Source organism: Ictalurus punctatus, chromosome 2 (assembly GCF_001660625.3).
Source record: "Ictalurus punctatus breed USDA103 chromosome 2, Coco_2.0, whole genome shotgun sequence".
Classification (NCBI taxonomy): Eukaryota; Metazoa; Chordata; class Actinopteri; order Siluriformes; family Ictaluridae; genus Ictalurus; species Ictalurus punctatus.
Window position 1 is genome coordinate 12585482 of NC_030417.2, and position 17247 is coordinate 12602728.

Here is a 17247-nt window from a genome sequence, read left to right on the forward strand (position 1 = left end):
GGAAATTGTTTAATCTCTTGCTATGTTGTAATGATTTAACATGTTTTGGGGTTTTGCTTTATAGCGTCAAATTATAAAACAAAAACAAAACAAACAAACACAAATATTATTCCTGTTATCCTACTGAGATTTTAACTCTTTCAATTTGGTTTAACTCTGTTTTATTGTTTGTTTAACATATATATTAAATATATATATATACTATAAATGATTTAAATTTCTCCATTTCCCTTGTTTACTTGACAGAAACGCGCGTTACGGAGAGAGGGCGTGGCATCGCTCACCGGAAGTGAAGGCTGGAGTGGGCGTGGTTAAGAGCTCTCCTAAACAAAACCGTCTGTCATTGCAGCGTATTTACTGTACGGATTTCAGGCTAAATGGTTGTAATTGGTGTAGATCGGACTGCCGTGTCTGAAGTCTCCAACATGTCCGCGGCGAGTCAAACAGAGAGAGCTGTTCTGGTAAGGATATTTTCATGCCATGTTTTGTTAGCTTATCTGTTTGCTTCATCAGCTCTGTCTAGTCTGTGACTGCACTGATGAATAACAGAGAGATGATTGGACACAGAGGCAGATGGGATCAATCACAATGGTAGTCCTGTTTCAAATAACATGCATTTGTTGTTGTTGTTGTTTGTTTGTTTTGTTTTAGTTGTCAGTCAGTATGCACACCTTATTGTTAACCTACATTTCACTTCACCTCATCCAAATGTGCTTTTTTGACTTTCCTTCCAGCTTATGTGCAGTCATTTGATTGAATCACATGTCCATGCATTCCTAATGATTACCAAACACTATGTTTGCGACATCAATGCCAAACATAATGTGCTTTCTCACACAGGAGGAAGAGTTTAACTGGCTCCTTAAAGAGGAGGTTCACGCAGTGTTGAAACAGCTTCAGGACATTTTGAAGGTAGTTATAATCGCGATACAGAACGAACAACTCGGATCGATCGTGATCCGGCTCCTTTAAGTCTTGTTAAACGTTTCGTTTCCATCACACAGGAAGCTTCGAGACGTTTTTCAGTGCCCTCACCAGGGCTGGAGGGTCAACTCAAACAAGAGAACTTCATTCTTGGCAGCTCCACGTAAGCGTTCTTTTGGTTTAACTGATGTATGTGTGGGGTCGAGTTTGGATAGCTTGTTAAGCTGTTTATATTTAGAGGCTTTAAGACGGTTTGTGTCCTGTGTTCATGGCCGCCGTGTCAGCCTCAGCTGGATAAAATATGGTTGAGGTCATAAGTTTATATAGGCTTTGCAGAATCTGCAAAATGTTAATTAATATATACATACATACATACATACATACATTTATACACACACACACACATACATACGTACATACATACACATTTATATACACGCACACATACATATATACAAACACGTACATTTACATACACATAAATATGTGCAAACACTGTAAATCATACACTGCAACAGTATCTTCTCATCTACTCATAATTAACATGCAAATCTACAACCTAAAGTAAAGTTTGGTGTGATTTTCTTGTTTTGTTTAGCATGGACCAGGTGAAAGGAGTCCTCACTCTGCAGGGAGATGCTCTGACTCAGGCTGTAAGTGTTACTTTGCTGTGTCATATCCACTCTCATCCCTTCAGTTGGATGTAGCAAAAGTTCAGAGATTTGCACAAGGTTTCCAGAGAAAGATTATGTTTCAGACCAAAGTGCTCCATCAGCAGTGCTTCTGAGGCTGTAAGAGATGAAACCAGTTGATAAAATGGTTGATAATTGTTGTCAAAACATGACTTTCTTTTCATTGCGTTCCAAAGAATGTAGATGAGAAGGTTGATGAGAATGTAGATGAGCTCCAGTTGTCGGGATTGAAATAAATCTTGCTGAATAATAGCAGACATCTTTTTTAGCAGATGTTTATTTTTCTCCAGAAAACCAGATAATCAGATGTCTGTAAATCAATCTTCTCGGCTAGTTGCCAACTAGCATTAAAGGAAACAAACACGCACACCTCACTAAACAAACTAGCCTAAATTAGTACCATTAGCACCATAGCAAACAAACTAGCACACAAACTAGCTTTAATAGTAAATATGCTAACGTTAAATATCATTATAGTAAACAGACTAAACAACATATTAGTATTATACATGCTACTATACCTGCTAATGTACATTGCACTAACAGCCTAACACGCAAAGTATCATTATAAGAATTTATCATATATAAAATTGCATTGCCAGCCTACAAGCCTATTATCAGAGTAGAAATGACTAGCTCACAAACTAGCATCATATTTACCATGCTAGTCCACACATTAGCACCATAGTAAACAGACTAAAATACAAACTAGTGTTCTATCCTACAGGGTATAATACAGACTAGCATTATAGCTAAACAGACAAACAAACTAGCTTTAGCTTTTTTGACAATGTGTCATAGTAAAAATATACAAAGTTGCATTAAAGTTGGCAAGCTTTCACTAACCCCACAAAGAGTAGCTCACAAACTAGCATCGTATTTGACAGACTAGCTGACAAATTTGCCCCATCGTGAGGAAGCTAACATAACAATTAATGTCAGTAAACTAGAATGCAGAGTAGGGTTATATTTAACAGATTATACACAAGAAGGATCATTATTAAGAATATGTTAATGTCTTTTTAACAGGCACCGTAGTAAACCGTTAACCCACAAACTATTATCACAGTAAAAGGCTCACAAACTAGCATCATATTCAACAGCCTAGTATTAAATATCATTATAGTAAACAGACTAAACAACACATTAGTATTATACATGCTACTATGTTTTTCAGTGATGCAAACCTATTGAATAGAGTGTATTATATTATATTATATTATATTATATGAGGGAGAGAGAGACAGATATGATATATATATATGTGTGTGTATATATATATATATATATATATATATATATATATATATATATATATATATATATATATATATATATATATATATATATATATATATATATATATATGTGTGTGTGTGTGTGTATATATATATATATATATATATATATATATATATATATATATATATATATATATATATATATATATATATATATATATATATATATATAGGACTTTGATTATAGCTTGGTTTGGAGTTATTGTCTGTATTGTGATGTTGTTTTGCAGGATATCAATATTAAGGTGGCGAAAAGCACTCAAGTCATGCATTTCACATTCCGAGAGGATAAACAGTGGAAATTACAACAGGTGGGCTCTTCGATTAATCAACACCTCATGTTTTTGCGTTTTGAAGTCATGCAGAAACTGATCATCTTAGATATGATTACAATGGGTGAGTAATGTTTACTTGACTGATAGATATGTTAGATAGTTACATTGTCCCAGTACTCCTATGGAATACAGCGTGTCCCAAATGTCTCCATACGGTAGGGGACTACGTTGGGCCGCACCATGTCGGTCGTGGCTTCGTCAGTGGGTGTTCGTGGATGTTCACTTCTCGGTTGGTCCACACCACTACGAGTCTTTTTGAATTTGTTAATAAGTTTGGCAACAGTGTCGTGTGTGTGTGATGTGCTCGCCATGTTACCTTGCGACAGCGTCTCGATCCACCAAGGAGAATGATTTTAATACGTTCTTCTTTTGTCAAAGGCATTCTTAAAGGCTATATACACAAATTGCTAACAAGTATTAATTTCCCCATGTAGTGAGAATTTTGGGACACCATGTATTATATTATACAACAGTTAGTTTCAGTCCACTAATTTGTTTGGTTGAGCGGTGTTCCAAGAGTGCTCATATTTCCTGTAACCGCACCGAGACGTTTCACTGTTTGTATCCCCTTGTCCTTGTTCGCCACGTAAAATTCCACTTCCTAGTTCGGAACGGTTACTACGGTAGAGTTAGTGACATCATCAGCAGACATGGCAAATGATACTTTTTAGGAATATAACTTTTGACTTAAAATATGAAAGCTTGCCAGATGAAAAATAAGAAGGGACACCACTTTCACCAGAAGTACCTTTGATGGGAATGGATAATAGGTATTAATGCAAGTTAGCTAGCCAGCTGATATGCTATAAAGTGGTTGTGGTTTCTTCGGGATCTGTTTCTGCTAGCGGAGCAAAAATAAACAGAACATTTGGCCATGTTGTCTCCATAAGTCACTCGATATTAATTTCTTGGTTATCAAACTGTTCTATGAAACTCGCAATCACACTCGCAATCAGGCGGCTATACTGAATATCAGAATCGCTGCCGAATCACCGCCGTGCTGATATTCGGTATAACTGCACTCTTACTCGTGTGTCTTAAATATGTACTACTTTTTCAGTATATATAAAATGCTGTACCATATATTTTGACAGGGTTTATCACTTCCTAGCATGTGCTGCAATTTGCACTCAGAAGCAAGTATTATGGCTGTTGTGGTTTCAATGCACCTGTGCATGAGTCACATCGCTATTATACTGTATGTTTGGATTGAGCATTACACTAAACATTGTGCATAATTCATAGCACAAGCATATTGACCATGTAAGTGTAATTGCACTTAACTGTGTGTAAATAATAGCAGGTGCTCTCTGTGTGTGTGTGTGTGTGTGTAGGAAGAAAGGATGTATTACTTGATCATGTGGTATGATCATTGTAGCATACACTTGTTTTGATTCTGAACTTTGCTCTTAAAAGCTTAATGTTTGACCCCCTTTCATCCCCCCCCCCTTCATGGTTGAATGCTAATGCTGCTCAGTGTATTAATGCGTGTTTGCTCACAGATCCAGGATGCGAGGAACCACGTGAACCAGGCGCTTCAGCTGCTCAGCAGCCGTGATGAGAGCTATCACTTCAAAACCGGCGCTGAGGTCAATAAGGTTCGTCACCAACACCGTTACAATAGTGTTTTTCTTTTCTGTTGTGATCTCACAACAAAGGGTACTAGAAGGGTACTTTTCCTTATCGCTGTAGTGATACAATCAAGGTTACACTTTTTTTTTTTCTACCTTACTCGGTATCTTGTACCTAGAAAGGTGTATATATAGTGTACTATTACAGCTTAACTCTGGTTCCGGTTATGTACCTTTTTAATGGCACACTATATCCATATTTCCAGGTGAAAGATATGTACAGAAGATCAAGGTACTGCCCAACTACAAAGAAGAATAAGTTGTGTTAGGGAAATTTACAATGATGCCAGTTTGATCCCCTCATCTAACTTCTGAAGCACGGCGTTGTCCTTCTGTCAACAAAACAATGAAACTTTGGACAACCTACGAGCATTTTCTTCCTGGCTTGCAATCGTACTGGTTTTTCCTGTACAACACCAGGAAGATTTGTCCATTTCTCTTCATGGAGGCAACAGGGATTTGAAGTTTTTAACAAGGGCGAATGGAAGTCTAGTAACGCGTGAATTTAAATACAGTAGAGGAACTAGTACGGTGTCTTATTCAAGTCTCAAAGGGTTTAAAGATTTAACAAATATTTATTTCCTCATTATAGTGTATAAAATTCAATCCAGTGAACTGTAGTACCTGAGCCTGTATGACAGCATACACTAGTGTGTGTTGGAGGAACAGGAACTCTTCAAACCACCATGTTTTTTTTGTTTTTTTTTTAATGAACGTCTGGGTTCACCGATTTTATTTATTTATTTATTTTCTCTCCACTGTCCAAAAAAATGCCAGTAGGCGAATTGGCTGTAAAGATGAATAAAGTGGTTACCGAAGATGAATGAAGATTAAAGTCTAACTGAATGTGTGGTGTTTTTGTTGTAGCTGATGGATGCGGTGATGATGCAGTTAACCCGAGCGCGTAATCGTCTTACCACACCGGCTACTATGACCCTGCCTGAACTCGCCTCCACTGGATTGATGGTAAATCTGAAATTATTAACACTATAAACACACGTGCTTAATGGCATTATTTTATTTCCTCGTAAGATGTCTGCTTGAATAAATGTAGTTTGCTTCTTTAGGTGTATCTGATTCTGCAGTGATGACACAAAAGCAGGCTAATCATTACAGTTTGCTAGGCTAATCATTACAGTTTGCTAGGCTAATCATTACAGTTTGCTAGGCTAATCATTACAGTTTGCTAGGCTAATCATTACAGGTTTCTCACTGAGGCATAAGTAGGAGGAGTAAAACATATACAACCATATAAAAAGAATAAAGCCAGGCAGGATGATCCCAATTCAGACTTCAAAATTATCCTCCTTCTTATCGGTTTCTTATCCAAGAAATCAGTACTTTGCCACAGAATGTTGAATATTTGGGTCAGTGTTCCTACTCTATGAACAGTGTAAGAATATAGTCATGCATAGTGTGAGTTGAGATAGAGATTTGGTTCTCTGCTCATTTTGACCTTTGCCTTTGTTCAGAGTGGTTATGATAAGGTACTTAAGTTGCTTGTTATTTTATTCCCTGCAATGTTTACTCACTCCTGTGCGGTAACTACAGCACGGTCTATTTTCCTCCAATGATCTAGCTTTCAACTCACTTCAATTTTTTTTGTATAGCGCTTTTAACAGTAGACATAAACTACGTTTACATGAACAGCAGTAATGTTATTATTGAGCTTATTCTGAATAAGACGATATTGTGATTAAGGTGTTTACATGAGTCGCTTTTAGATTATTCCTTTCATGTTCCGGTTTTATATGTTATAGAACACAGATCGATCAACGGCACACGTCATTACGTCCCCATGCTACGCTGTCCGACATTCACTCCAGAATTTCATGTATTGACATACAGTTGGTCTTCGTTATGGTACTGTGTACAGTTTTAGGTGTTTCATTTTTAATTTTATGAAAGCTTCAAGTGCAGTTAATTATTTGCCATGCTATATGTGCAAATAGACAACTGCTTGAAGCCGTGGGCTGCGTCCCAAACCGCATACTTACCATGTATATGTGTATTTCTCCTACTATACAGTATGTAAGTACGCGGTTTGGGACGCAGCCGTGCTCTCTTGTTTGCCTTCAAACGGTTGAGCGCTGCTGTGTGTGTACGTGTCCTGTCACAAAGCGACTAAAACAGGAGTACTCCACATGTCTTAACCCGATTTGTGTTTACTTCGAGTATGACTTTAGTCGGATTAAGGTGATCAGAAATCGCTGTTTACATGGTAGTTTCTTAATCAGAGTATCGTCTTAATCTGGTTAATATCGGATTATTGTTGTCCATGTAAACGTGCTGACCATCACAAAGCAGCTTTACAGAAATATATTAATTCTATATATAAATTTTAAATGTATAGATTTATTCCTAACGAGCAAGCCAGAGGCGACGGTGGCAAGGAAAAACTCCGAGACAACATGAGGAGGAATCATGGAGAGGAACCATCCATTCTCAAACTGTGCATAAACCTCATTTGTAAAACAAAAAAAGTCATCAGATTTGTTTGCTGCATGCAAAACTTTTCCCTCAGTTCCTCCGTCACATTTAGTTTTCTCTCCTCAGAGAATGTTCACTCCGCCGATGCCCGGGGATATGATGGTGAATTTATACATAAATCTCAGTAAACTCTGTCTGACCGTCTATCAACTCCACGTGCTTCAGCCGAACACTACGAAGGTATGGAAGCAAAACCGGATTTCATTTATAATAAATTTTCATTTATAAATAAGTGATGTATAAAGATATAAAGATTATAAATAAGACTAAATGTTTTAGACCAGTGGTTCTCAACCCGGAGGGTGCGGAGAGATCAGAAGGGGGGTGCAAATTGTTTAGAATTAAAAAAAAAAAACACAGACAGGGCATCATTTGGGGACTCGGTGTATTTTATTGCTTTTCAAATAGAATGCGCATAAATGAAAAACCCCACGTTCCCTATACCTCTGAGTTTTCTTTTTGCCGCTGGCGAGAGGCGGAGCTTAGCCTGCCATTTATCTAGCTGTCCGTGCAGACCAGTGTTTCCAGCTTAGTGACTTTTCAGACACCTTTAGCGACCTTTTGTTTTTGTTGCAAAAAACACGCCTAGCGACAAATCTAGCGACTTTTTGCACAAATCTTAGCGATCTTCCAAATGTCGCCAGTACTGTCCTGCAAGCGCGAGGTCTTGCTTTCCGCTGCACTCACACCTCTCTCTGCGTCTGCTCTGTTCAGTGAGTGTCTGAGAGCCGGAGATTTAACAACGTCGTGGATAACGAGACGCGCCCCACGTCCCAATTTACATCATTCATATGCCAATGTTTTTAGAACACAAAATGAATGGAATGCAACATGTTTTACATGTAAAATAGTCCATGTTATTACAGAATAGTTCTCTTGTTCAAAGTAGTTATAGTGTTCAGAAACATTTTATATCATTCATGTTCAATACCTGTCCGTTATATAGTTTTATAAAAGTTATGAAAAGTAAAAAAAAAATAATACAAAAACACAAAAGCATAAAAAATGTCTCTCTATCTATCTATCTATCTATCTATCTATTTCTATATATCAAAATAGATTGAGTGTGTGTATATATGAAAGAGAGAGAGACAGATAGATAGATAGATTTTACACAGAATAGATGATCATTATACCTGGTCTCCTCCAATATGGGGAGGCTTGGGGGGGCTTTAGTTACAAAAAGTTGAGAACCTCTCTTTTAGAGCATTTTGGACAGGTCTCTTGTTGGACACCTATATGCCAGTATAGAATGAGGAAGATGGAGGAAGTGCTCATTATTAAATGTAGTGTTTGTTGAGTCTCAGTCTCTTCTCATACCTCTACTATATGTGCCTTAAAACAACAAGAAATATAATGTTAGAAACCTAACACTGTTTCTCTGTCAGTGCGGGGGGATTTTATTTGATCATTCTCATGAAGGAGAAGGCCGAGACTGATGCAGTTGCAGTTATCTTATGTTGTGCGAAATGAGAGAAGTGCAGACAAATCCAAACTCGAGAGACAAATTCAGGGTCAAAAAGGGGCTTGGGCCAGGCGTAAAGACCGAGCGCAAAGACTGAGCACAGAAATCTGGAAACCAGTCAAGGTCAAACCAGATCAGTGATAACAGACAAGACAGGCGTTTTGTGTGTGTGTGTGTGTGTGAGTGTGAGCGTGCATATTTGATTGTGAACTGGTGTGCTTAATCGTAAGACTGGTGACTGTGAACGTGTCATGGTGTGTGAATTTTGTGGCGTGTAGTCCGGGGCGGCCATGTTTGTAGGCCGTGGTGTGTCTTGGGAAATGTAGTTCACTGACTGGGTTGATCTGACAATAATCTTCCAGTTACTTAAACTGTTAGCACTAATTGGCATGTAAGTTAATTTCATTTCGATCTATTTTATTTCAATTTCAAAAAGTACAGTCCTCATTAACAGTAGTGCAGAGTTAAAACTGAAAACAGAAGAGATAGATATATAAAAAAACAAACATAAATTCATTATAAGATACAATGATAAGCACAGCACTTACAATAATAAATGATATTTAAGTATATATATGATTTACTTTATTTATATTTATGTTTTTGGTTTTATCTATAGAACTTCAAACCAGCAGGAAGTTCAGTTATGCATAATCCTGGAGCAATGTTGTAAGTAGTTCTTATTATCTTTGAAAATTATTATTCAGAGGTTTGCGCCTTGCTGTGTTCCAAAGGTTGGTTTTTAATAATAATAGTGATATTAACAACAATAGTAACCATTATAATAGTAATAATAATTATATAAATCAATTACCTTATAATAATAATAATAATTTTTTTTTTTTAAATCATTTTTGTTATATATTTACCTAAATGAAAATGCCTGAGGAGCTGACAAACAGGACAAAGAATTAAACTGTATAAAATGAAAGAAATATTAAAACTATAAATAAGAGATTTTATTCTTATGGATGTATTTAAAAAAAAAAGTGTATATACAGTTAGGTCTGCAAATATTTGACAGTGACGCTGTTTTCATAATTCTGGCTCTGTACGCCACCACAATGGATTTGAAATGAAACAACTGAGGTGCAATTGAACTTCAGACTTCCAGCTTTAATCGAAGGGGTTGAACATAAATATCATATGAAACATTTAGGAATTGCACCCATTTTTATTCACAGTTCCTTTATTTCAGGGGCTCAAATGTAATTGGACAGATCAACATAATCATAAATAAAATGTTGATTTTAATACTTTGTCGAGAATACTTTGCAGGCATTGACTGCTTGAAGTCTGGAGCCCATGGACATCACCGAACACTGGGTTTACTGTAGCTGTCTTCAATTGATGTATGTTTGTGGGTCTTTCTGCCTTAAGTTTTGTCTTCAGCAAGTGAAATGCATGCTCGATCAGGTTCAGATCAGGTGACTGACTTGGCCATTGCAGAATATCCACTTTGTTGTTTTAAAAAAAATCACCTCCTGGGTTGCTTTCGCAGTATGTTTTGGGTCATTATCCATCTGTAAAGTGAAGCACTGTCCAATTATCTGCACTGAATTTGGCTGAATCTGAGCAGACAATATATTCCTATACACTTCAGAATTCATCCGGCTGCTTCTATCTTCTGTCACATCATAAATAAACACTACTGACCCAGTGCCATTGGAAGCCATGCATGCCCCTGCCATCACACTTTCTCCACCATGTTTTACAGATGATGTGGTATGCTTCAGATCATGAGCTGTTCCAAGCTTTCTCCATACTTTTTTCTTCCCATCATTCTGGTACATGCTGATTCCAACGAATGCTTTTTCAGAACTGGGCTGGCTTTTTTAGTCTAAATCTGGTCTTTCTATTCTTGAGGCTTATGAAAGGTTTGTACCTTGTGGTGAACCCTCTATATTTGCTCTCGTGAAGTCTTCTCTTTATGGTAGACTTGGATAACAATATGCCTACCTCCTGAAGAGTGTTCTTCACTTGGCTGGATGTTGCGAAGGGTTTTTACTTTACCATAGAAAGGATCCTGTGATCATCCACCACTGTTGTCTTCCGTGGACGTCCAAGACTTTTTGTGTTGCAAAGCTCACCAGTGTGTTCTTTTTTTCTTTTCTTTTTTTTTTCTCAGAATGTACCAAACTGTTGATTTGGCCGCTCCTAATGTCCCTGCTATCTCTCTGATGGATTTTGTATTTTTTTGCAGCCTAAGGATGGTTTGTTTCACTTGCATTGAGAGCTCCTTTGACCGCATCCTGTGGGTTCACAGCAACAGCTTCCAAATGGGAATGACACACCTGGAGTCAACTCCAGACCTTTTACCTGCTTAAATTATGAAGAAATAAAGAAGGAATAGCCCACACCTGTCATGAAACAGCTTTTGAGTCAAATGTCCAATTACTTTTGGTCCCTTGAAAAAGAGGGGGCTACAAATTAAAGAGCAGTAATTCCTAAACTTTTCCTCCAATGTGGATGTGAATACATTTAAATTAAAGATGAGAGACTGCACTTTAAGCCCATGTTCATTATTTAACTGTATCTTGAATATGTTTTGGTAAACAGCCAAAAAAGCAAAACTTGTGTCCGTGTCCAAATATATATGGACCTAACTGTATATATTTTTACCCACAGTGAACTAAACAACACTAAGTTTGAGGTGAGCCACGTGCACAAAGTGGAGTGTGTGGTGCCGTGGTTGAACGACACACTGGTGTTTTTCACCATCTCACTGCAGCTCTGCCAGCAACTCAAAGACAAGGTGAGTGTCTGTGTTTGCCTCTTCGCCTTTTATGTGTCATATCTAGCATTAGGTTTACTTTAAAGCAGTGGTATGATGGGCGTAAATAAACAATTTTTTTTTTTTTTAAAAAAAGGATGCATGTAAAGACAAAAATCTGTGGATATATTTTGAAAAATGTGCGATAAACAGCGATAAGCTTTAAAGATGTTTTTTTTTTTTTCATTCAAAGGCAGATTGATTAAAATAGTGCAGATTTTATAATACTTGAGCTCCCATTTTTCTTCCCAATTTGGTCAGTTCAGACCCGTGTGATACGACACCGGGTAGGGTGAAGGCTAACGTGCTTCCTCCAAGACATGTGAAGCCAGCTAACTCCGACTGCTGCTCACAGGGCAGTATAACATCCAGAGCGCTGAATACCTTCTTCCACATACAGGAGCTCACAGAAACCTACTATTGACTAATAAGATGGCTGTCTTTATGCTTCTTTTATGCAGCTTTTATCTTACGAGCTCAGAAGCTCTTAAATTCTGCCTACTTAGGGTTGATAGGAAGTGGCTTTGTGTTGATTATTTTGCAAGTATGGTTGCTTATCGTGTTTCATGGCCTTAAGAGAAAATAAGACATCCTTGTTTAACTATAACACGATAAACTGGCTCTACAACATTTCTTCTGAAATCTCATGACTGGGTCCTCAAAAAAGGTTCAAGATTTTTTTTTCATCAACTAAAACGCATGATTAATATTTCCATGTGACTAATAACCAGTGCTCCTGTCCAAAATCATATACCCCTGTAGTATACTGTACCACAGCTTGTATATAACATATTTGGTGTACTATTTTGGCATGTTGTCATGCAGTAGTAGTATAATTTGGGACAAAAGCAAAGAGTCTGCACACTAAAAAAATTTTTGGAGCCTATTTCATGCTCTAGGGTCTGATTCGCCTTTCTTCCAACAGATCAGAACTGGGAAGTCTTGTATAATAGTGTAGTGCAAGGGTTTTCAATCTTATCTGCAAAGGACTGCTGTTGCTGCAGGCCACATAGGAGACGCACTTGATAACTGATTGGAGACCAGGACGAACTGATTAAACAAGTGGAATCAGGTATGGCTCCTGCCTGATTGGAATGAAAGGATGCAGCCATATTGGCCCTTTGTGGATAAGATTGAAAAACCCCTGGTCTAGTGTCTTACTGCTTCCCTATGACTGTGAGATAAAACTGCCTCATCAAGTCTTGTTCTCCAGAAGCCATTACCCCTTTGGAACTGGTGTAACGTTCTCCCATCCTTGGGCTGCCTCCTCTTAAAGGAAGTGACAGGATTTTAAAGTGTCTATGATAATATGGTGTATGTTAAATTTCATAGTATATTGTATAATACTTGATAGCATGGAACTGGATAACTTGCCAGGGGCTTGGATAACCTGGATAACCTTTTGTGCATGTGCACATGTCCGTTCCGGATGACCAGGAACCCTGGCAGTTAACTACAGTTCATAGAAACACAATTACTTACATAACACAGCATTTAATTTCACTCTTCCTAACCACCAGGCACAGGTAATTGCCTGGATAACATATGTTGACTATGTCATAAGGAACCAGACTCAACTTGGAACTACCTGGAAAGGTGATCAGAGATGAGTCACTGCACTCAGACCTCTGGAAGGGGCGAGCTAATCTTGTAATAACCTGGAGAGAGTGCTGGCCAGATAGCAGCAGGACAAAGTTCCTGGAGTGGCATGATGCTTAATAATGCCTAAGAGAAAAAGATGCTCCTCAAAGAGTGGCATGCCACAATAAGTACTGAGGAAGTACTAAGGAAGCCCCATGTGTCTTTCCCCTTTGACAGATGACTAGTTGGTCTGAGGATCGGATGACACCTAAATAGTATGGGGCGTATGGGGCATAGCTAGTAATGCTCTGCAGGATCTTCTTTGTGGAATCGGTTGCGATTCAACCACAAGGTCACCCCAGAGTTACCTGGACACCAGTGCATACATGGTGAGCTCATTGCCAGTGAATGCATCTTGCACTTTGTTTTGAGAAAGTGATTGCTAGCAAAAAAAGACACGCAGTTCAGTTCAGCATCTTGCATATGGACTTAATTAGGCTGTAGATTGACCCACTTGAGGAGATAAAATGCAAGGAGAGCCGCTCACTCTGATGGCTAATGTAGCTGACCATCTCAACATTGTCTGAGTGAACCAAAACATGATGTCTCAGAATTGGTCAAAAGAACACGAGAGCCAGTTAAACCTCATTCATGGTGTGTGAGTGATTGCCCCAATGTCTTTCCAAATCCCCCTTTAAAGCTCTCAGTAAAATCTTTGCACTGTGGCACAGTGAATTCTGTCATGTCTTGCTGTTGGGCGATTTGAAGAGCAGCTTCCACAGCAAATATATAACCTTGTCAGCAGCATCTGTGGGCTAGCAGGGACCAAACTAGATCCATAACGCCTTAAACACAAGGCTATTCATGGGAATATACAACCCGAAAACGGAACAATTTGGAGAGGTCGAAAACCACTTCTGAATGAGCGTGATCTCCGATCCCTCAGACGTCACTATCTTAAAAACCGTCATGAGTCTGTAATGGATATCCTGACATGGGCTCGGGAATACTTTAGTAAACCTTTTTCACTCAACACCATTCGCCGCTGCATCCACAGATGCAAGTTAAGGCTTTACTATGCAAAGCAGAAGCCATACATCAACACTGTCCAGAGATGGACAGTAGCACTGTGGAATCGTGTTTTGTGGTTCGAGTCAACATTTCAAATAGTTTTTGGACAAAATAGCCGTCGTGTTCAAAAGAGGAAAAGGACCATCCAAGCTGTTATCAGCGTCAGGTCCAAAAGCCAGCGTCTGTCATGGTATGGGGGTGTGTCAGTGCCCATGGCGTGGGTAACTTGCACATCTGTGAGGGCAGCATTAATGCAGAAATATATGTACACATTTTGGAGCAACATATGCTGCCATTCAGAGCAGAACAACGCCAAACCAAATTCTGCCCAGATTACAAGTGCATGGTTGCGTAAGCAGAGAGTTCACGTGCTAGCATGTCCTGACTGCAGTACTGACCTGTCTCCAATTGAGAATTTGTGGAGCGTTATGAAGCACAAAATAAGGCAACGAAGGCCTCGTAGAGTTGCACAGCTGAAGAAATGCATAATGGATGAATGGAGAAAATTCCGCTGGCTAAACTTAACCAATTGGTGTCTTCACTCAGCGCCCAAACACTTAATAAGTGTTATTAAAAGAAAAGCTGATGTTACACAGCGGTAAACAGTCGACTGTCCCAACTTTTTTGGAGTGTGTTGCAGTCATCAGATTTGAAATGAGTGTATCTTTTCCAAAATAAATGAAATTCACAAAGTAAACCATCCAATAATGTGTTCATGTGTTCGTTCATAATTGGACTCGAGTACCCCAACCATCAAAGACATGGTCCACATGGCACACGTATGATCCACCATCTGTAGGAAGCAAAAAGAAGAAAATGAAACATGGCCAGTAGTATTTATTTCAAATACTGTGTAATTGGTCACTGTGCTTTTGTTGAAGATCTTAACATAAACGTGCACACGCATATGAACATATCCAAGTGATTCTCCTCACCCTTGAGAGTTAGGAAGGGGGAAATTTTTGAGATAATGATTAGGGCATAATCACCACTAACAAATGGTAATAACTTTAAAGTCGGTGTGTGCTTTTTATTATTCGATAATTCACATTCTTTTTCTCTCACATTGCAGATTTCTGTGTTCTCCAGCTTCTGGAACTACAGGCCATTTTAAGCTGACCAAAGATTTTAAATTTGTGCTGTAAGTGCAGAATTAAAATATAAAAATATACATTAATCACACACTAGAAAACGCACCATATAAAGAATCCGTGTAGTATTTGCTTTAGGACCAACTGTTAATTTATATGTGCGCATCATAACTGGATAGAATGAACACGCACTCAGGCCAAGTCCTGTCATGTAAGTCAAATGGATATGATCAATAACGTTGCTTTTTGGATTTGTTGTGAAATAGTGAAGTAAACTTCTTTTATTCCGTTAATTATTTTTAAGAGAAACTGTGAAACTGTTCAATGATCTGAGCGCTATGATCAAAATCTGGTTAGCAGTGTTTTTTCTGATGACACTATTTAGTGTCGTTTAATGGTCCAGGATACATTTCATTTCATCGTAGACACTATTTAAAAAAATATATAATGTGTTTAATCTGATAGTTTGACTAGAAATGTATACTATTTCCCCCTACCATGAACATATTTGCCAGTATATAGATATATATATATATGCCAGTATATAGGGTCTAAATTGAGCTTCTTTACATTTGCACTGGTGCTATAAATGGTGTTATTTGAGGCAGGTGTATGATGATTTAGGCATGTTGGTGGCACAGTGCTGAACCAGAGGGTGTTACTTGTTACGTACATCTAGTCTTGTAGCTCCAAAGCAAAACTAAAGAAGCACACATCGACACCAAACCCGTGTTGGCTGACTGACAACATTTTGGGTAAAGGGGACATTGTATACGGTTCATTTTGGGCAATTTGGTTGTTATATTTGCTTATATAGTTATATATTTTCATTAATATACACTATATGGCAAAATTATGTATGTGGACACCTGACAGTCACACTCACGTGTGGTTCTTACACCCCCTCCCCCAAAGAAAATACAAACGATTGTATAGGATGTCACTGTATGATGTAGCGTTACAATATCCCTTCAGTGGAACCCAAACATGTTCCAGCATGACAATGTCCCTGTGCACAAAGCGAGCTCCGTGAAGACATGGTTTGCAAAGTTTGGTGTGGAAGAACTCGAATGACCTGTATAGAGCGCTTACTTGAAGACTACCGAACACTTTTGGAGTGAACTGGAATGTCAAGTGTGGCCTCCTCGCTTGTGTGTGAAGGTTGAAGGTTATTATAACAGCAAAGAAGGACTAGATCTGGAATGAGCTGATCAACAAGCATATATTGGTGTCATTGGTCAGGTGTCTACATCCTTTTGGCCATATAGTGTTTAGTGGCACAGTACATGAGCAATTTAACCACGAAGAGATTATTATTGCACTTATACTGTACATTCCGTGTATTCCATGTTGGATCTGTTTGTTTATCTTTCTCATATGATACAAGCCATGCTTTCTTTGTTAACGTATTCTTATGTTCTATTTATTCAACTGATAAATGAACTTGTTGTGCCCTGTGTTTTTGTTCATTTGATTATTCCAACACAGAACGATGAGTTGGTGTTAAAGGATGGTTTTTTTTCCCACTACATATTGTTTTATGTTGACTCTAATAACTCGTGCAATAAATGTGTTGAAGTCTACCATGTCCATGTCTTCTCAGTTAAATAACTTGATGTGATGTTGAAGTGGGCGGCTGTGGCTCAGGTGGTAGAGCGGGTTGTCCATTAATCGTAGTGTTGGTGGTTCGATTCCCGGCCAATGTGACTCCATATGCCGGAGTGTCCTTGGGAAAGACACTGAACCCCAAGTTGCTCCCGAACTCAAGTTAGAGCCTTGCTTGGCAGCTCTGCTACCATTGGCGTGTGAATGAGAGACAGTGTAAAGCGCTTTGGATAAAAGCGCTATATAAGTGCAGACCATTTACCATTTATGTTAAAAGGTTAGTCTCGA

At 38.4% G+C, this 17247-nt stretch overlaps 1 protein-coding gene across 1 annotated transcript; it reads left to right on the top strand.

Annotated features, from left to right (window-relative positions):
- Nucleotides 1–246: 246 nt before the first annotated feature.
- Nucleotides 247–16937, top strand: rogdi (rogdi atypical leucine zipper). The gene is made up of 11 exons (XM_017460665.3): nucleotides 247–461; nucleotides 841–912; nucleotides 1005–1087; nucleotides 1523–1577; nucleotides 3148–3228; nucleotides 4755–4850; nucleotides 5751–5849; nucleotides 7440–7553; nucleotides 9458–9507; nucleotides 11467–11593; nucleotides 15336–16937. The coding sequence occupies exons 1-11, from the start codon at nucleotides 378–380 to the stop codon at nucleotides 15375–15377; spliced, it is 903 nt and encodes a 300-aa protein (XP_017316154.1). The 5' UTR covers nucleotides 247–377; the 3' UTR covers nucleotides 15378–16937.
- Nucleotides 16938–17247: the final 310 nt, after the last annotated feature.

Excerpts from the sequence above, each read along its gene's own strand:
- rogdi (XM_017460665.3), top strand. The coding sequence starts at position 378 with ATGGTTGTAATTGGTGTAGATCGGACTGCCGTGTCTGAAGTCTCCAAC. Across the intron at positions 3,229-4,754 it reads AACAGTGGAAATTACAACAG|ATCCAGGATGCGAGGAACCA; the intron begins GTGGGCTCTTCG and ends GTTTGCTCACAG. Across the intron at positions 7,554-9,457 it reads TTCAGCCGAACACTACGAAG|AACTTCAAACCAGCAGGAAG; the intron begins GTATGGAAGCAA and ends TTTTATCTATAG.